This window comes from Marmota flaviventris, chromosome 8, assembly GCF_047511675.1.
Source record: "Marmota flaviventris isolate mMarFla1 chromosome 8, mMarFla1.hap1, whole genome shotgun sequence".
In the NCBI taxonomy this organism is placed as follows: domain Eukaryota; kingdom Metazoa; phylum Chordata; class Mammalia; order Rodentia; family Sciuridae; genus Marmota; species Marmota flaviventris.
The window spans coordinates 57,994,434-58,016,449 of record NC_092505.1 but is presented as its reverse complement, the minus strand read 5'-3'; the positions used below and the strand labels follow the sequence as shown (position 1 = coordinate 58,016,449).

Here is a 22,016-nt window from a genome sequence, read left to right as displayed (position 1 = left end):
TGTCTTCTACCAATGCTTCTCCTTCCTCTGATTCTCAGGCCTTCAAACTCAGACTGAATTCAATCCCATAAGTTTTTTCACAGATGACGTTTTGTGGGGTTTTGCCTTTATAACTACATGAGCCAATTTCCATCAAACACATACACACCCCACCATATTCATTGTTTCTCTGTGAAGAACCCTGAATAATATATTCCTTATAATTTCCAGAGAGTAACAAAAGTATTAATTTACATCACACTTTGATAAGTTATGGAAAAATTTTCTATCCTTGTAGGAGCACTAAAAGAATTAATAAGTAAATGTATTATGTATAATTAAATAGAGTAGGAAACTGGTATAAGAACAAATTGCTAGCCATCCCTTCTCTCCCACTTCTCCATAGAAGGAAAATAAAATGGGATAATAATTCAGCAGAAAAAATAATGATCCTAAATTTGCATATATCTAATGACATAGCATTATAGTGTACAGGCAGTGTACTTCACATAGTACCATGTTACCTGAAAATTATGCAAATTTGAACCATCTTTTCACTTTGCAAGATTCCTTGGTGTATGTGTGTTTTTGTATGTATGATTTGATAAGGCTACCTTTAAAAATAATACAAGGCAAAATGAAAAGAATTAAAATGAAAAATATTTAAGTTCACAATTGTGGCTGGAGATTTTATTACACTTCTCCCAATTACTGAGAAAATAAGCAAATAAAGACAATTAGTAAGAATAACACAAATTTGAACCACATGATTAATAAACTTATACCCAACCCTTAAAGACTACATATTATTGTCAAGCACACACAGGGAGTAGCAAAAGTATTACCAAAGATTTACATTTGCTGAATTATAAAATATATGTCAAAAATTTCAGAGTTAAAATAATATACAATATATTCTCTAAACTCAAGAGAATTAAGATTATCAATAAGAAAAACATAAATAGGAAATCCCACTAATGACTAGTGATTAAGCACCATACTTCTCAATAGCTTATAGTTCAAGGAAGAAATCAGAACAGAAATTGCAATATATTTCAAATTAAATTAGAATAAAAACATGGCATGTCAAACTTAGAGGGTAATTAGAGCTGTGCCTAGATGAATGTTTATAGCTTTTATTTCATTTATTAAAAGGGGAGAAAAGCTGAAAAATCTATGATCTTAGTATCCAACCCAGGAAGTTAAAAATATAGTGAATTAAACCCAATGAAAGTAGAAGAAAGATAACAGAGATGTGACAATTTAATTTATGGCATCGACACCTTTGGGTCTTAGGGTACTCAGCTATTTGATCAAACACTATTCTCAGTGTTTCTATGAGGATGGTGTTGGACAAAGTTAACATTAAACCTATAGACTGAGAAAAGCAAATTGTCCTTCATAATGTGGATGGGTTTCATCAATCGGATGAAGGCCTGAATAAAACAAAAAGGCTGAGCCTCTCCTGAGGAAGAGAGATTCTTCCTGCCTGTCTGCTTTGGAATTGAGACATCAGCTTTTACCTGGCCTTTGGGACTCTAACGGAAACATCGACTCTTCCTGGTACTTGAGCCTGCTGGTCTCTAGACCATAACTACACCATCAATTTTCCTGGTTCTCAGGCCTTCAGATTCAGATTGGAACAACATCATTTCTCCTGGGTCTCCAGCTTGCCAACTTACCCTGCATATCTTGGGACTTGTCAGCCTCCGTAATCATGTGAGCCGATTCCTCATGATAAATCTTTCTATACAGAAATATATCCTATTGACTTGTTTATCTAAAGAACCCTAATTCAAAAAATAAGAGTAGATATTAAAGTAATGTAAAACAAAGTTAATACTTTAGCAAAAATGAGAGTTGATTTTTTTAATTTGACGTATCTGTGGCAAGTCTGATCAAGAATGAATGAGAAGGCACACAAGATCACAAATAATTTTTGTTCATTCTAGGAATGTAGTTGGCTTAGCATTTTAAGAATGTAGTTGGTTTAGATTTTAAAAATCAATATAATTCACATTTTAACAGAAATTAGGACAGAATATATGACATTAAAAATAGATACATAAGAAACATTTAATAAAATTCAACTTCCCTTCAGCATAAAAATCTCTTGGTATTCTAGAAAAAGAAAGAAACTTCTTGACTCTGAACTTTGTTAATTTACTCAAAGCTAAGAAAATGTCCTCCTTAATGGTGAATAAATAAAATTTTTCTGTAATCAGAAATGAGATAAAGTGCCTATTATGTATCTTTCTATTAAACATTGTACAGCTATTGACAATATAAATTATTAGAGAAAATGAGAAAGAATTGAAACCTTCATATGCAGCTTGTGGAAATTAAAACTGGTTTAACCACTTTGGAGAACTGCTTGGTAACATCAGTTAAAGTTAAACATGTTCATACTCTATGGACCAGCATGTACTTGATAGAATGCACCTGTTCACCAAAATAAGTTTGTTCATTTCATCATTATTACATTTATTGTAAAATGAATACATTAATTGTGGTAGTGTGATAGCTAAAACAATGGAATACTGTTTGAGTAATGCAATTGAATAAACTACAACAAATAAAATAGAAATAGAAGCAAGACAAAAAAAACATGTAATACATAATTCTTACATAAAATTGAAAAACAGATAACAGTAACCTATAATGTTAAAAATCAGGACATTGTTTAATTTTAGAAAAGAGGGAAGATATTGACCTGGTAAGAGTATGAAATAGGGTTCTGAGAGGCTTGTATTTTTAAAAAAATTTCTTGTCTTTCTGTTTTATTTCTTAACATGGGTAGTTTCATGGGTATATGAATACACAATAAAATATTTTAAAATTAAGCCTCTATTTCTGATCAAAGAAATTTATAAAATGTGAATTAATTTATATCCTTTATTTTCAGAATCCAAGATCTTATTTAATGAGGAAACACTAGATGCACTAAGAAGAAATGATGCTCACCCTCTCCATTATTTTTAACACTATAGGCTATTTTAGCAAAGCAGTTAGACTAATACAAACACTTACAGAAATAAAAATTGAAAAGGAAGAGTAAAATGTCTGTATTTTAGATTATTATGAAAACATGCCTGAAATGACTAAGAAAATCAACTTTAATTATTGTTATTTGTATTCTTGATGGTTACCATTCTAATGAGAGCGAGATGAAATCTCATTGTAGTTTTGATTTTTATTTTCCTGATTGCTAAGGAGGTTCAATATTTTTTTCACTTATTATATACATTTATGATTATGTCAAAATGAACCCCCATTGTATTATATATAATACATGAATAAAAACAAGAAAAAACAAAATGAACATTAAAATAAATACAAATAATAAAATAATTGAGAAGGATGTATACCCAAATTCAACTATATAAATTATAGTTTTTAGAAAAGATAATGAAAAGAATAGCTCATATAAAATGACAACAAAAACATCAAAATAACTAAGTATCAAGTTAACCAGAAAATAAAAATGTAGAAACTTCTTGCAAACTTCTTGTAAGATATAAAAGTATATTTGAATAAATAAAAGGCATCCTTTAGTCTTTGATTAAATGTCTCACTTTTTTAAAATTTCTGAAGTTTACTCTTTTTCTTGACTTTTAAATTTTTATTTATATTACTTTTTATTTATATATGACAGCAGAATGCATTACAATTATTATTACACATTTACAGCACAATTTTTCATATCTCGTTGTATAAAAAATACATATTGACACCAATTCGTGTCTTCATACTTGTACTTTGGATGATAATGATCATCACATTCCACCATCATTAATAACCCTGTGTCCTCCCTTCCCCTCCAACCCCTCTGCCCTATCTAGAATTTGACATTTTTAAAGTCAAATAAATATTATATCATAAAACAGTTTAAAGTTTTCTTCTTTTCATGTTTATTTATAAAACTACAAATTTCTCTCAGTAAGATTCATCTGTCTCACAAGTTTCAATATGATAAATTTTTTGTTTAGTTTTTATTTTATACATTTTATTAATGATTTCTTTTCTCATAAATTAGAGATGTTTTTTTATTTCCAAAATACTTTTCTCAGTGATTTCTCATTTTACTTCATTGTGATTAGAATATAATAATATCTAAAATTTTGATTCTTTGGTACTTAATAATTAATATTTATCAAATACCCGTTTTCTTCAGAGTTCTAGGTTCTAATGATATAACAGTGAACAAATCACCTACTTCTTTGTCTACAGTATTTACATTCTGTTGTGAAATACTTTAAAATATGATACATAAATGATTTGTTACTTTGTGTTTCAATGTGGTCAGATATGATTGCAGAGAAGTCTCCTTTTATCTTGATCCCTTATGGTTATTGAGTGACCTTGTCTGATATTTCCTTAATGTCTGGGGCTCTTTTCTCTTCATTAATTCTCTAAGTGATTCTAATACAATATTTCCTGTATCATAATCTTATAGTTATTGTCAGATCAGGCGAGGTGGGCAGAGACCAAAGGAGGCAGATTTAAAAAGGCTGCCGAATAAGAGGCTTTATTGAGATATCACTCCCAGGTGGAACTCGATCAGACCCATAGAGTGGACAGGAGAAGGGTCTGAGGAGAAACTGTGTCGAAGCTCTACCAGACTGGACTTTTATGGGGCTTACAGCAGGAATGGAAGGGCTTGGGACAGGAAAAGGTGTTTTTAGGGTCCCTTGTCCCTGTGGAGTTAGTCAAGGGAGTTGGCTGAACTCCAGGATTGGCCAGGGGGTCCTGCTGATTGACAGGCGTTTCTGCTGGCACCTGATTAATGTTCCTTTCCCACGGGCTGCTTTGTTCTAAGTCACCACCACCGACCTAACAGTTATCTCAGTAATTCTTGATATTTTGATGCTCAATGTTTTATATATTTGCTTTCTGGGAGCTATTAGTGCTGTCTTATTACAAAGCAACTTTTGTCTTTCAAATATTTACTTTCAAAACTTAATAATGTTTTAGAATAGGACTATTACAACTTTTTAAAAATTGTTTTTCTAGTTGTAGATGGACACAATATCTTTATTTTATTTATTTTTATATGGTGATGAGGATTGAACCCAGTGCCTCATACATGCAAGACAAGCGCTATAACACTGAGCTACAGCCCCAGACCAAGACTATTACATCGTAAGGCTCTAGTTTGGAAGGATTAGATTAGTCACTTTTTTCACTTAAGTGATATTTTCCAAACTTTTTAAACTATCAAATTTTCTTTACCATAATCTTATACACGCAATAGAAACTAGTCTTGTTATTCATCATTTTCTCTGGTATGTAAAAAGAATTGTTCTGAAGTTCAAATATTAAAGTATAGTATATGTGACTTCATGTGAATTTAAGAAATATCTATATAAATGCATATCTAATTTTGATGTTTTTCTCATTTAACAAATCATTAAATATACCATTTTATCTTTATTTTCTAGACCATTTTTCTTTTCATCCAATTTTTATACTTACTTTTATATTGTGTCACATATATTTATATACTTTCTCATTTCATCTTAGAATGAAGCAGAGTTAATTGATAAATGTTTATATTGAAGTAAAGCTTATTTGCCATGCTATATATTTTTTAGTTTTTAAAATTGGAACATAAATTATACATATTTATGAGGTATCTTGTGATGTTTCAATACATGTGCATATTGTGTAATGTATCTGTCTTCTCAAACATTTATTTGTGGTGAGAATTCTTTTAAAAGTAGGAAACTTATTTTCAAGTTCTAGAAAATTAGTATTATATAATTATAAATAAGTTTTGTTATGTGATATGATTTTTTATTGTATTAACATTATTCTTTATTTGAGCCAAGTTGAAATTAATGTCACAATTAAGAAAATGATTGTTTTAATGTTTTTCAGCTGCTAATAGGTTATGAAAATGGTACTGTAGTATTCTGGGACTTGAAATCTAAAAGAGCAGAACTGAGAGTTTATTATGATGAGGTAAGTGATTTCTACTGAAATATTTGAAGTCTTGTGACTTTGTGTCATTTCTATTTTTAAACTTTGTACTGTACCAGTATTTTTTTGCTGGGAAATTACCTGGTTTTCACACTTTATTTTGTTATTTGTATAAGTTTCAACTCTGGGTTATCCTTCTGAGTAGCATTCTGCCCTGACTGCCAATTTTTAGGCCCTGTTTTAGAGTATCCTATGTACTTGGGTTCATGTTACCTATGGTGTATTCCCAATTTTGTCTTATTCCTTTTCTTTTCTCTAAACTCCCATGTGTATGTCTTACTTCCTTGTCCTTAAATTCTCTAAATTCTTTAAGTTTTCCTTAGAAAACTCTTTTCTATGTTAAAAATTCAAATCAATTTGAAATGCAATATCTTTCTGTACTTGCCTTCTTAAAATAGAGATTTTATAAATGGTAACGTTAATAAGTGACAATAAGATCTTGAAATAAATTTTATTAAACATAATTGAGGATTTGGGAAGCAGTAAGCCCCTATTTATCAAGGAAGAGTATCCCAGTTGACACTTTTGGTTTAGAGATTGATTCCAGGTCATTAATTATTTCCTCCTTCAGAAGATACTAATAAAGACAAATTGTATTAAAAGGTGAAAAGGTAATTGCTTCTTATAGCTATGGAAGTAAATATGATCATCTATACTATTAAACTTGAAAAATGGGGGAAGGCAATAGGAGAAGATGGTAGAATAGAAGCAGGCTGCAAGTTCCAGCTCTTCCGCAGTTCAGAACCACAATAGCTGGAGAGAGATGCAGCAAATTGGGTGACTGAGGGAAAAGACTGAGATCTAGTAATAGACTGACAGACACTTGGAGAGATTCAGATTCTGGTTACTGGAATAGACAGTGAAAAAGAGTTCATCGGTTTTGAAGCTGCCAAAGAGGCAAAGTTGGGAAAATTGCTTCAGAAGCAGTGATAGAAGAGAAAATCAGAATTTAGCTGATACAGAAACTACATACCAACATGTGAAAAGGGCTCTACTTCTCTTTAACTAGTGAGTAGAGAGCTGTGGCCAAAAGCCAGAAGGTCAAACCTAAGTTTAGAGTTTTGGGAAAGACAAATTCTTGCATCTTCATCTCCTCCCGAGATAGTGGCAAATATTATTATGGAAGAATGCCTTTGAGGCAAGCTAAATGATATACACAGTGAGATCACTGCAACAAAAGACCACCACATCTACCACCAATCAGAGTAAGACTGGGTGCAGTCTGTTACCTGGGTGCAAGGCACTTTTCCCCACACCAAAATCTTCCTGAGTGTATACATACACACTCATTGCTTATGTCTGTACTGGGGAGGGTTCTATCTGCTGAGCCAAGAATGTTATAGCACCATCACCTTGGCTCAAGTAGGAGCTTCTGGAGCCATGGTAGTGTTCCCAGCACCACTTAAACTGTGCTGGAAAAGGGCAAGTAGAAGACTGTTAATAGCTTAGGCACATGGCTCTGCTTCATGTGAACAGAAAAAGCAGTTCCTCAGTGCAGAGACAAATCTGGGAACTTGGCCTGCAGACATTCCAGGGATGTCCTCTCTGTGCCCCCAGGGAACACACTGATGCCTGGACTGACATGGTACTAAAAATGTTGTATATGTGTTCATCAGAGCTGGGCAGGGTTAAGATGGTGAAGATAGGATTTGGATCCTGGATTTCATGCAGTTTTTTGAAGGAGGATGCCAATCTGGATGTGGGAAAATGTAAACATACATTGCTGCACCACAACTCAGTGCTGATTTAAGCTACTGAGGCTTAAACATTTCTCACACCTCCCATACCTGGTGTATTCCAAATCATGTAGTCTCTAAAAGAAGTTTCTCTGTCTTTAAAACCTTAACAAGGAGGGCTTTTATTATTTTTAAAGTTAGTTGGTTTTGCTGGTATTGTCTACTATTTTGGTTTCATTATATTCCCCTCATTATTTTTATTATATATTTCTATATAATCTTCTTTCTTGTCTTTTAGAATTAACTGGATTCATTTTCTCTACCTTTTTTCTTCTTTATCATTTTTATTCCTCTCATTTTGTCTAACTTCATTTTCTCAGTTTTTCTTTTCTTCCCTCTCTTTTTCTTTCCCTTTTCTTTTTATTATCTATATGGTTTTATAGTAGTCTTAAATTCCACATTGCCTATTTTTTTCTGTATATTATTACTATCCTTTTCTTCTCTTTGACAAGTGTAGATGTAGAGAATATTTTCCTTCAAGTTGTCATTGATACTGGTAACTAGTCTCTGTCTTCCTAAAGTGATACTGGAGGTTAAACATGGCATTTTGAACATATTGTGTGGGTACTTTTAAGGACACTGAGATATAAAATCAGTCTGGGCACATTTTAAAGAAAAAGCAGCTCACTAAAAAGACCTCTCATAACAGTGTAAGAGACATCCACCCAACAAATGCAGGAATTCCAACATAGACACATTTGAAACAAGAAAATAAGGTAGTAAGACACATCTGAAAATTCATAACTCCTTAACAACTAAATTCATAGATATCAAACTAGAGAAAATAATTGACAAAGAATACAAAAAGTTGTGATCAAAATGACCAATGAATTAAAAGAAATACTAACGAATGATCCAAGGAATATAATACTGTGTGTGAACATGCATTTTAATAAAGAGATAAAGATTCTGAAAATAATCAAACAGAAATATTGAAAATGAAAAACTCAATAAGCCTAATTAATTCAGTGGAAAGTCTCACCAATAGACTAGAGCAAGCAGAAGAAAAAATATTTTTCTCAAATGACTCAAAAATTAAATGGATAAACTATAATACTTAGGTAGTAACGAAGAAAAAATTATGAATAGAACATACACAAGCTCTGAGACAATAATAAGAAACTAAATTTAAGTTTCATAGGCCTTGGAGGAAGAAGTGGACATGTAGGGTAATTATGTAGAAAGCTTCTTTAGTGAAGTAATGGCAGAAAGCCTCCCTAAGCTTAGAAATGATATGGACATATAGGTACTGGAGACATTTAGAACTCCAAATAGACATGACCAGAAAAGAACTTCTTCATAACATATTGTAGTTAAATTACCAAAAAACTTAAAACAAAGAAAGGATTTTAAAAACTATTAGAGAGAAATGCTAAGTCGTTTATAAATGCAAACCCATCAGAATAATATTAGATTTCTTAGAAGAAATGCTTAAGATCAGGAGAGCATGCAACATGTCAAGCTCTGATAAAAATAACTGCCGATATGGATTGCTATGCACAGCAAAAGTATCCTTCAGAATTGAAGAAGGAATGAAAATGCCCCAAGATAAACAAACTAAAGGAGTTCATGATCATTAAGTCAGGGTTTCAGAAGATACAGGAATCCATATACTGAAAAGGATAAAAATAACCAAGAGAAGCATGAGAGAGAATAAATCTCATTAGACGAATACATAGGCAAATGAGAATTAGAATTAAGACACACATTATAAATTTTAACAAATGACAGTAAGTAGTACACACTTTCCTATAATAACACTGCCAATTAAAAGACAGAGATTAGCATATAGTTTTTAAAAAAGAAGACTCAACTACATGCTCCCTGAAAGAAATAGTGCCAATCAGCATAGACATTCACAGACTGAAAGTAAAAGAATGAAAAGACAATATTCCATGCATATGGAATAATAAAACAAGCAGGAATAGATACCCTCATATCCAACAACCATAGTTCAAGCCAAATTTAGTCAGAAATGACAAAGAACACTGGATATGGTGATGTACATTTATTTGGTACTAGATACTTGGGAGACTAAAATAGGAAGATTATAAGTTTGTGATCAGCATGAGAAACTTAATGAGAATCTCTCAAAATAAAATACTGTGAGTTCAGCACAGTGATAGAACACTTGCGTAGAATGTGCAAGGTCCTGAGTTCAATCCTCAGTATCACACACCTAAAAAAAATTAGACAAAGAATTTCATTATATATTGATAAGGGAACTAACCAACAAGAAGATGTAATGATTATAAAAATATATGCCCTGAACATTGGTACACCGAACTTCATAAAGCAAGTACTTCTTGACAAAAAGAGACTGATAGGCAATAACAGTGGGTGACTTTAATAAACCACTCTCACTGATAGATCATTCAGACAAAAAAATCAAAAAAATACTACAAAGTTAAATATATTTTAGGTCAAGTGCATTTAAGACATCTACAGAATATTTTATTCAATAACAACTGAATATACTTTCTTTTCAGCTGCTCATGCAACTTCCTGCAAAGTAGATCATATGTTAAACCACAAAATCAAGTCTTTCTAAATAAAAAAAAGTTAAAATGATTTTTATATTTTATTAAGTAAAAATTCTTATAATCAAATGAGAATAGAAACCCAGCATCTCAGAATCCCTGGGATATATTAAAATAGTTTTAAAATGGCAGCTTATAAGGGCCTACATAAAAAATAAGATCTTAAACAAATAACCCAATTATACTTCTCAAGGTCTTAGAAGAACATGTACAAACAAATCCCAAGAGCAGTAGAAGAGAGCACATGTTAAAGATCAGAGCTGAAATGAATGAAATAGAAAATAACGGAACAAAATAAAGTATCAGTGGCTCCAAGAGTTGTTTGTTGGAAAGATAAACAAGGGTGACCAGCCATTAGCCAAACTAACCAAAAGAGAGAAGACCCAAATTAATAAAATAAGAGATGTAAAGGGGAATATTACAAGAGACACCACAGAAATCCAGATGATCATTAATTACTATTTTGAAAATTTATATTCCAACAAATTAGAAAATCTAGAAGAGTTGGATAAATTTCTAGGGTAAATTTCATATTACCTACCAAAACAGAAACAATATGAAATAGAAAAGTTAAATAACAATGAGCAATAATGAGCAATGAGGTTAAGTCAGTAGTAAAAACCTACCCAACAAAGAAAAGCCCAGACCAGATGGATTTAAGTAGAATTTTGCCAGAACTTTAAAGAACAACTAACACCAATGCACCTCAAAAATTATTCTGTGAAAATAGTACATGAAATTTCTCCTCAAATGCCATGGGTTTCAAAGACCTTCAAACTTATTCTCCAAAGCAGTATTACCCTGATACCCAAATCAGATAAGGACACAACAAGAAAAGAAAATTGCAGAACAAAATCCTTTATAAACGTAGGTGCAAAAACCACTCTGGAAAGCAGAATGGAGATTTCTTAGAAAACTTGGAATGGAACCACCATTTGACCCAGTTATCCCATTCCTCAGTTTATATCCAAAGGACTTAAAATCAGCATACTACAGTGACTCACAGACGTCAATATTTATAGCAGCTCTATTCACAACAGCTAAACTATGGAACCAACCTAGATGCTCTTCAACAGATGAATGGGCAAAGAAAATGTGGTATATATACTCAATAGAATATTACTTAGCCTGAAAGAAGAATGAAATTATGGCATTTGCCAGTAAATGGATGGAGTTGGAGAGTATCATGCTAAGTGAAATAAGCCAATCCCAGAAAACCAAAGGACAAATGTTTTCTCTGATATTCGGATGCTGACCCATAATGGGAAACAAGGGACTAGGGAAGAATGGAGGAACTTTGGATTGGGCAGAAGGGACTGAGGGGAGGGGAAGGATGGTGAAATGAGATGGACATTATTACCCTATGCACATGTATGATTGCATGAATGGTGTGACTCTGCATTGTGTACAACCAGAGAAATGAGAAATTGTGCTCTATTTATGTACAATGAGTTGAAATGCATTCGGCTGTCATGTATAACTAATTAGAACACATGAAAAATTTAAAATCATTTATAAAATATTTGCAAACAATTCAACAAAAAATCTAAAAGATCATATACCATGATAACCATAGTTTCATTCTAAGGATGCAAGGATGGTTCAATATATGCAAATCAATGAACATAATATACCACATAAACAGAACCAAGAACAAGTATCACATGACCATCTCAATAGATAATAGAATAAGCCTTCTTTAAAATTCCACAACCCTTCATAATAAAAATCTTGAATAAATTAGGTATATATACTATATATATATATACATAGTTTTTACCTCAACATAGTAAAAACTATGTATGACAAACTCAAAGCCATGACATCATACTGAATGAGGGAAAACTGAAAGCATTTCATCTAATATAAGGAATTAGACAAGACTATTTATTCTCACCACCTCCATTTAATATGATATTTGAAATTTTAGTCAGAACAAGTAGACAAGAGAAGGAAATAAAAGGGATACAAATAGGAAAATATGAAGAATTACCCCTATTTGCAGAACAGATGATTCTATGTTTAGAAGACCTTAACAGATCTCCCAGGAGACTTTTAGAGATAATAAATTTGTCAAAGTAGCAATACAGAATCAATATACAAAAATCAGTACCTTTTCTGTATACCAAAATGAATGTACCAAGAAAGAAATCAGGAAAAGGATTCCATTCACAATAGATTCAAAAAGAAAAAGTAAAATACCTAATCATAAATTTAACCAAGCAGGTAAAAGACCTCCACAAGGAAAACTATGAAATAGTGAAAAAGAAATGTAGGGAGATATAAAAGATGAAAATTCCTCCCATGTTCATTGACAATCCAAATTATTGTTAAAAGACCATGTTACCAAAAGCGACCTACAGATTCAATACAATCCCCACAAAAATGTTAATAATATTCTTTATACATAATTACATATAGAAATTCATATAGAAGAACAAACTATATCTGGAGCCATCACGATACCCAATTTTTAAAATTTTGGTTAGTTATATATGACAGTAGAATGCACTTTGACATATCAAATATAAATGGAGTATAACTTATCATTATTCTGGTTATATATGATGTAGAATCATACAGGTTGTGTAGTCATATATGCACATAATGTAATAATGTCATATTCATTCTACTATCCTTCCTACCCTCCTAGCCCCTTCCCTTCTTTCCTCCTCTCTGCCTAACCCAAAGTAACTCTGTTATTCCTAGCTACTCCTGCTCCATTGTGAATTAGCATCAATATATCAAAGAAAACATTTGGGCTTTAGATTTGGGGGATTGGCTTATTTCGCTTAGCATGTTAGTCTCCAGCTTCATCATGTACTGGCAAATGACAAAATTTCATTCTTATTTAAGGCTGAATAATATTCTACTGTGAATATATACCACATTTTCTTTATCCATTCATCTGTTGAAAGGCTTCTTGGTTGGTTCCATAGTTTAACTATTGTGAATTGAGCTGCTGTAAATATTCATGTGGCTGAGACACTGTAGTATACTGATTTTAAGTCATTTGGGTATAAGTGGAAGAGTGGGAGCTGGGTCAAATGGTGGTTCCATTCCAAGTTTTCTGAAGAATCTCCATACTGCTTTCCAGAGTGGTTGCACCAATTTTCATTCCAATCAGCAATGTATGAGCGTACCTTTTCCCCCACATCCTTGCCACCATTTGTTGTTTCTCATATTCTTGGTAATTGTCATTTTGACTGAAATGAGATGAAATCTTAGAGTAGTTTTGATTTGCATTTCTCCAATTGCTAAAGATGATGAACATTTTTCATATGTTTGTTGATTAATTGTATTTCTTCTGTAAAATATCTGATCAGTTCCTTAGCCCTCTTATCAATTAGATTATTTGGGGTTTTTTGGTGTTAAGTTTTTTGAGTTCTTTATGTATTCTGGAGATTAATGCTGTATCTGAGGTACATGTGGTAAAGATTCTCTCCCATTCTGGAGGCTCTTTCTTCATGTTATTGATTGTTTTCCTTTGCTGAGAAGAAGCTTTTTAGTTTGATTCTATTCCATTTATTTTTCTTCTTGTACATTAGGAGTCTTGTTAAGGAAGTCAGATCCTAAGCTGACAATAGTAAAGATTTGGCCTACTTTTTCTTCTATTAGATGCAGGGTATCTATTCTAGTGCTTGAGTCCTTGATCCATTTCAAGTTGAGATTTGTGCAGGATGAGATATAGGGGTTTAATTTCATTTTGTTACATATGGATTTCCAGTTTCCCAGCAGCGTTTGCTGAATGAATAGGCTATCTTTTCTCCAGTGAATGTTTTTGGCTCCCTTGTCTAGTGTGAGATAACCGTATTCTTAGAAAATGGAAAGAAAGCATGTCTTTCTGGATAGGCAGAATGAATATTGTGAAAATGACCATACTATCAAAAGCATTATTCAGCTTTAATGCAATTCCTATTAAAACACCAATGACATTCTTCATAGAACTAGAAAAAGCAATAATGAAATTCATTTGGAAAAATAAGAGACCCAGAATAGCCAGTGAAATCTTATCAAGAAGAGTGAAGCAGGAGGCATTACAATACCAGACCTTAAACTATACTACAGAGCCATAGTAACAAAACTCATATGGTATTGGTATCAAAACTACATATAGACCAATGATACAGAATAGAAGACACAGAAACAAATGCACATAAATACAGTTATTTCAAACTAGACAAAGAGGATACCCAATTTCAAATCATTCTAAAGAGCCATACTAAAACCCAGCATGGTCCTGGTATAAAAACAGACATGTGGGACCATGGAATAGAATACAAGACACAGAAACAAACTCACACAGCTACCGTCACCTGATTCTTCATAAAGGTGTCAAAACCTTGTTGGAGAAAAGACACCCTCTTTGACAAATGGTACTTGAAAAACTGGCTAACTGTATTTAGAATGAGACTTGACCCCTATATCTTACTCTGTACAAAAGTCAACTCAGAATAGATGAAAGACCTAGGAATTATACAGAAGCTTTGAAACTACTAGAAGAAAACTTAGCGGAAACACTTCATATAAGCACAAACAATGACTACCTAAATAGTAGTCCTCCAGTTGAGTAAATAATAATAATCAGTAAACGGAAAGGCATTAAATTAATAAAAAACTGCTGCACAGCCAAGGAAACAATGGTAAGAGTCAACCTACAGAATGGGAAATATCTTTTCCAGAAAATCCTCTTTTGACAGAGGATTAAGATTCAGAATAATATAAAGAACTAAAAATATTCAAATCCCACCCCAAAAAAGAAAAAAAAAAACATTTAATGAATGGGCAAATTAAATGAATAGATACTTAAAAGAAGTACAAATGGGCAGGAATTTTTAAAAAATTGTTCAACATTTTTAGCCATCAGGGAAATGCAAATCAAGACTACACTGAGACACCACAGCACTCTAATCAGAATGACAATCACCAAGAACACAAATAACAATAAATACTGTTGAGGTTAATGAGAAAAAGAAACACTTATACACTGTTGGTGGAGATGTAAATTACTACCAGGTATTATGGAAATCAGCTTGGAGGCTCCTCAAAAAAACTAAAAACAGAACTACCAGTGATCCAACTATACTACTTCTTGGTATTTACCCCAAAAAATTAAAATCAGCATACTTTAGTGCTATACCCATGTTTATCACAGCACAATTAACAATACCAAAGTTACAGAACAAGCCTAGGTGTCTATCAACAGATGAATGGATAAAAAAAATGTTTTATAAATATATAATGTAATTTTATTTAGTTGTGAAGAAAAATAAAATTATATCAATGCAGGAAAATGGAACTGGAGAGCATCTTGTTAAGTGAAATAAGCTAGACTCATATTTTTTATGTGAAATCTTGAAGAAAGAAAGAAGAAAGGACATCATGAATGAAAAAGAGAGACTATTGCTGTAGAGGCAGGAGATTAGTGGTAGGGAAGGGAGTGTAAGGGGAAGTATTGGGGAATGAATTTGATAACTATGTTATAAGCATGTGTAAATATGCCATGATGAAACCCACTATTCTTCATAATTAATATGCAATGATTTTTTAAAAGTAATTTTGCAAAAGAATTTTTAAATTAGTGTTAGTATTGCCTAAGTTAGTAGAGTACAATAATATTAATTTACCTAGAAATTAAGTATTTATTTAGATATATAAATCAATAAATCTATCATTTGTTTCACACATACTTTTATGTCCTGTAATTTTAATAATACAGTCATAAACTTTATTTTATTGCATAACTTCTGAAGTTTTCTTCAGCTTTTACCTCTGATATTTACAAGCTATTCTTTTTAAAAAAATTTTTAAATTATAAATAAAAATAGAATGTATTTTGGTGAATTATACAACATAGAATATAACTTATTCTATTTAAGATCCCAGATTGTGGTTATACATGATGCAGATCTTCCGTGGTCATATATTTAGACACAAGGCCAGAAAAGTTATGTCCTATTAATTCTACTGTCTTTCCTGTCCCCCTCTTCCCCATCCCATGTGTTCATTTCTTTTGTCTAATCAAATGGATTTCTATTCTTCCCCTATCCAACCTCCCTTGTTTTGGGGTAGTATCCACAAGTCAGAGAGAATAATTGGCCTTTGTTTTTTTGGGAATGGCTTGTTTCACTTAGCATGATATTCTCCAGTTCCATACATTTACCAGCAAATGCCATTATTTCATTCTTCTTTATGGCTGAGCAATATCTCATTGTATACATGTACATTTTCTTTATCCATTCATCTTTTGAAGGACACCTAGATTGTTTGCATGGATTGACTATTGTGAGTGAGCTGCTATAAACATGGATGTCGCTGCATGACTGTAGTATGCTATTTTTAAGTCTTTTGTGTATAGACCAAGGAGTTGGATAACTGGGTCAAATGGTAGTTCCATTTCAGTTTTTCTAAGGAAACTTCATACTGCTTTCCAGAGTGGTTGCACCAATTTTCTGTCCCACCAACAATATATGAGAATACCTTTCTTCTCATATTCTCACCAACATTTATTGTTACTTGTATTTATAATTGCCATTTTAACTGAAGTGAGATGGAATCTCGGTGCAGTATTAATTTGTATTTCTGTAATTGCGGAGATGTTGAACATTTTTTCTTATTTTTTTGACCATTTGTATTTCTTCTTTTGTGAAGAGATATATCTGTTCAGCTCCTTTGCCCTTTTATTGATTGGGTTATTTATTTTTCCGGTGTTAAGTTTTTGAGTTCTTTGAAAGTCCTGGAAATTAATACCTTATGTGAGGGTACCGGTGGTAAAGATATTTTACCATTCTGTAGGATCTCTGTTCACATTCTTGATTGTTTCCTTTGCTGTAAAGAAGCTTTTGAGTTTGATACCATCCCATTTATTGATTTTTTATTTTACTTCTTGAGCTTTAGGAGTCTTGTTGAAGAATTTGTTTCCTAAGCCAATAGGTTGGAGAGTTGGGCCTACTTTTCTTCTAATACGGGTCTCTGGTCTAATACCCAGGTTCTTGATCCACTTAGAGTTGAGTTTTCTGCAGGGTGAGATATATGGATTCAATTTTATTCTATTAAATATGGACTTCCAGTTTACCCAGCACCCTTTGTTGAAGAGGTTATCTTTTCTCCAATGTACATTTATAGTGCCTTTGTCTAGGCTGAGATAGCTGTATTTATGTGTCTTCTATTCTGTTCCATTGGTCTTCATGTCTGTTTTTGTGCCAATACCATGCTGTTTTATTTATTTTATTTATTTATTTATTTTATTGGTTGTTCAAAACATTACAAAGCTCACGATATATCATCTTTCATACATTTGACTCAATTGGGTTATGAACTCCCATTTTTACCCCAAATACAAATTGCAGAATCACATCAGTTACACACTCACGTTTTTACATAATGGCATATTAGTGACTGTTGTATTCTACTACCTTTCCTATCCCCTACTATCCCCCCTCCCCTCCCCTCCCCTCCCATCTTTCCTCTCTACCTCATCTGCTGTTGTTCAATTCTCTCCCTTGTTTTCCACCCCCTTTCCACTCATAACCTCTTATATGTAATTTTGTGTAACATTGAGGGTTTCCTACCATTTCCATATGCTTTCCCTTCTCTCTCCCTTTCTCTCCCCCCACTCGTCTCTGTTTAGTGTTAATCTTTTCCTCATGCTCTTCCTCCCTGTTCTGTTCTTAGTTGCTCTCTTTATATCAAAGAAGACATTTGGCATTTGTTTTTTAAGGATTGGCTAGCTTCGCTTAGCATAATCTGTTCTAATGCCATCCATTTCCCTGCAAATTCTATGATTTTGTCATTTTTTAGTGCTGTGTAATACTCCATTGTATATAGATGCCACATTTTTTTATCCATTCATCTATTGAAGGGCATCTAGGTTGGTTCCACAGTCTAGCTATTGTGAATTGTGCCGCTATGATCATTGATGTGGCAGTATCCCTATAATGCGCTCTTTTAAGATCCTCAGGGAATAGTCCGAGAAGGGTGATAGCTGGGTCAAATGGTGGATCCATTCCCAGCTTTCCCAGGAATCTCCATACTGCTTTCCAAATTGGCCTCACCAATTTGCAGTCCTACCAGCAGTGTACAAGTGTACCCTTTTCCCCACATCCTCGCCAACACTTATTGTTGTTTGACTTCATAATGGCTGCCAATCTTACTGGAGTGAGATGGTATCTTAGGGTGGTTTTGATTTGCATTTCTCTGACTGCTAGAGATGGTGAGCATTTTTTCATGTACTTGTTGATTGATTGTATGTCCTCCTCTGTGAAGTGTCTGTTCAGGTCCTTGGCCCATTTGTTGATTGAGTTATTTGTTATCTTATTGTTTAATTTTTTGAGTTCTTTGTATATTCTGGATATTAGGGCTCGATCTGAAGTGTGAGGGGTAAAAATTTGTTCCCAGGATGTAGGCTCTCTATTTACCTCTCTTATTGTTTCTCTTGCTGATAAAAAACTTTTTAGTTTAAGTAAGTCCCATTTGTTTATTCTTGTTATTACCTCTTGGGCTATGGGCGTCCTATTAAGGAATTTGGAGCCTGACCCCACAGTATGTAGATCGGAGCCAACTTTTTCTTCTATCAGACACAGTGTCTCTGATTTGATATCTGGCTCCTTGATCCATTTTGAGTTAACTTTTGTGCATGGCGAGAGAAAGGGATTCAGTTTCATTTTGTTGCATATGGATTTCCAATTTTCCCAGCACCATTTGTTGAAGATGCTATCCTTCCTCCATTGCATGCTTTTAGCCCCTTTATCAAATATAAGAAAATTGTACTTTTGTGGATTGGTTTCTGTGTCCTCTATTCTGTACCATTGGTCTACCTGCCTGTTTTGGTACCAGTACCACGCTGTTTTTGTTACTATTGCTTTGTAGTACAGTTTGAACTCTGGTATCGCTATACCTCCAGATTCACACTTCCTGCTTAGAATTGCTTTTGCTATTCTGGGTCTTTTGTTTTTCCATATGAATTTCATGATTGCTTTATCTATTTCTAGAAGAAATGCCATTGGGATTTTGATTGGCATCGCATTAAACCTGTAGAGAACTTTGGGTAATATCGCCATTTTGATGATGTTAGTTCTGCCTATCCATGAACAGGGTACATTTTTCCATCTTCCAAGATCTTCTTCTATCTCTCTCTTTAGGGTTCTGTAGTTTTCATTGTATAAATCTTTCACCTCTTTTGTTAGGTTGATTCCCAAGTATCTTATTTTCTTTGAGGATATTGTGAATGGAGTGGTTTTCCTCATTTCCATTTCAGAAGTTTTGTTGCTGATATACAGGAATGCCTTTGATTTATGCGTGTTGATTTTATATCCTGCCACATTGCTGAATTCATTTATTAACTCTAGCAGTTTCTTTGTAGACCCTTTTGGGTCTGTTAAATATATTATCATGTCAACCACAAATAGCGATACTTTAAGTTCTTCTTTTCCTATTTTTATGCCTTTAATTTCTTTTGTCTGTCTAATTGCACTGGCTAGTATTTCAAGAACTAAATTGAATAGAAGTGGTGATAGAGGGCATCCCTGTCTTGTTCCAGATTTTAGAGGGAATGCCTTCAGTTTTTCTCCATTTAGGATGATGCTAGCCTGAGTTTTAGCATATATAGCTTTTACCATGTTGAGGTAAGTTCCTGTTATCCCTAGTTTTTCTAGTGTTTTGAACATAAAGGATGCTGTACTTTGTTGAATGCTTTTTCTGCATCTATCGAGATGATCATTTGGTTCTTGTCTTTAAGTCTATTGATGTGGTGGATTACATTTATTCATTTCCGTATATTGAACCAGCCTTGCATCCCAGGGATGAATCCTACTTGATCATGGTGCACAATTTTTTTGATATGCTTTTGTATTCGATTCGCCAGGATTTTATTGAGAATTTTTGCATCCAAGTTCATTAGAGATATTGGTCTGTAGTTTTCTTTCTTTGAAGTGTCTTTGTCCGGTTTTGGGATCAGGGTGATGTTGGCCTCATAGAATGAATTTGGAAGAACTCCTTCTTTTTCTATTTCTTGAAATAGCTTGAAAAGTATTGGTATTAATTCTTCTTTGAAGGTTTTATAGAACTCCGCTGTATACCCATCCGGTCCAGGGCTTTTCTTGGTTGGTAGTCTTTTGATGGCTTCTTCTATTTCTTCCTTTGTTATTGGTCTGTTTAGATTGTGTGTGTCTTCCTGACTCAATCTGGGCAGATCGTATGACTTAAGAAATTTATCGATATCTTCATTATCTTCTATTTTATTGGAATATAGGGTTTCAAAATACTTTCTAATTATCTTCTGTATTTCTGTAGTGTCTGTTGTGATATTGCCTTTTTCATCCCGTATGTTAGTAATTTGAGTTCTCTCTCTTCTTCTCTTCGTTAGCATGGCTAAGGGCCTGTCGATCTTATTTATTTTTTCAAAGAACCAACTTTTAGTTTTTTCAGTGGTTTTTTTTTTGTTTCAATTTCTTTGATTTCCGCTCTAATTTTAATTATTTCTTGTCTTCTACTACATTTGCTGTTGTTTTGCTCTTCCTTTTCTAGGTTTTTGAGGTGTAGTGTGAGTTCATTTATTTGTTGGTTTTTTCTTTTTTTGAGGAAAGAACTCCAAGAAATGAATTTCCCTCTTAAAACTGCTTTCATTGTGTCCCATAGATTCCGGTATGTTGTGTCTGTATTGTCATTTGTCTCTAAGAATTTTTTTTATCTCCTCCTTTATGTCTTCTGTAACCCATTGATCATTCAGTAACATATCGTTCATTTTCCATGTGATGTAGGATTTTTCCTTCCTTCTTTTATCATTGATTTCCAGTTTCATTCCATTATGATCAGATATGGTGCATGGTATTATCTCCACGCCTTTATATTTACTAAGAGTTGCCCTATGGCATAATATATGGTCTATCTTTGAGTAGGATCCATGTGCTGCTGAGAAGAACGTGTATCCACTTGATGATGGTTGATATATTCTATATATGTCGGTTAAGTCTAGGTTATTGATTGTGCTATTGAGTTCTATAGTTTATTCAGCTTTTGTCTAGAGGATCTGTCTAATGGCAAGAGCGGTGTGTTGAAGTCACCCATAATTATTGTGTTGTAGTCTATTTGACTCTTGAACTTGAGGAGAGTTTGTTTTATGAACGTTGCAGCACCATTGTTTGGTGCATACAAATTGATAATTGTTATGTCTTGTTGATGGATGGTTCCTTTTAACAGGATATATTGTCCTTCTTTATCCCTTTTGATTAACTTAGGTTTGAAGTTGATTTTATTCGATATGAGTATGGCCACTCCTGCTTGCTTCCGAGGGCCAAGTGAGTGGTATGATTTTTCCCAACCTTTTACCTTCAGCCTGTGTAAGTCTTTTGCTATCATATGAGTCTCCTGAAGGCAGCATATAGTTGTATTTGTTTTTTTGATCCAGGTTACTAGCCTATGTCTCTTGATTGGTGAGTTTAGGCCATTAACATTTAAGGTTACAATTGAAATATGGTTTGTACTTCCAGTCATGTTTGTTTATTTATTTATTTTAGTTTGGCTAGTTTTTACTTTTTGGTTATTTTTCTCCCCCTTTACTGAGATACCTCCCGCTGTTAGTTTTGGGCACTATTTTTCAATTCCTCTTCTTGTAGTATTTTGCTCAAAATGCTTTGCAGTGCTGGTTTTCTGGCTGCGAATTCTTTTAGCTTTTGTTTATCGTGGAAGATTTTAATTTCATTGTCAAATCTGAAGCTTAATTTTGCTGGATACAGTATTCTTGGTTGGAATCCATTATTTTTCAGCGTTTGAAATACATTGT

General features: G+C 33.2%; 1 protein-coding gene across 2 annotated transcripts in view; it reads left to right on the top strand.

The window, feature by feature from the left end:
- Window positions 1-22,016, top strand: part of Stxbp5l (syntaxin binding protein 5L) — a 334,167-nt gene that overhangs the window by 104,326 nt on the left and 207,825 nt on the right. For both annotated transcript variants that reach the window (XM_027936010.2, XM_027936009.2), the window contains exon 7: window positions 5,860-5,943. In XM_027936010.2, coding sequence (XP_027791811.1) covers window positions 5,860-5,943 — 84 coding nt within the window. The remainder of the gene's footprint in view (window positions 1-5,859; window positions 5,944-22,016) is intronic.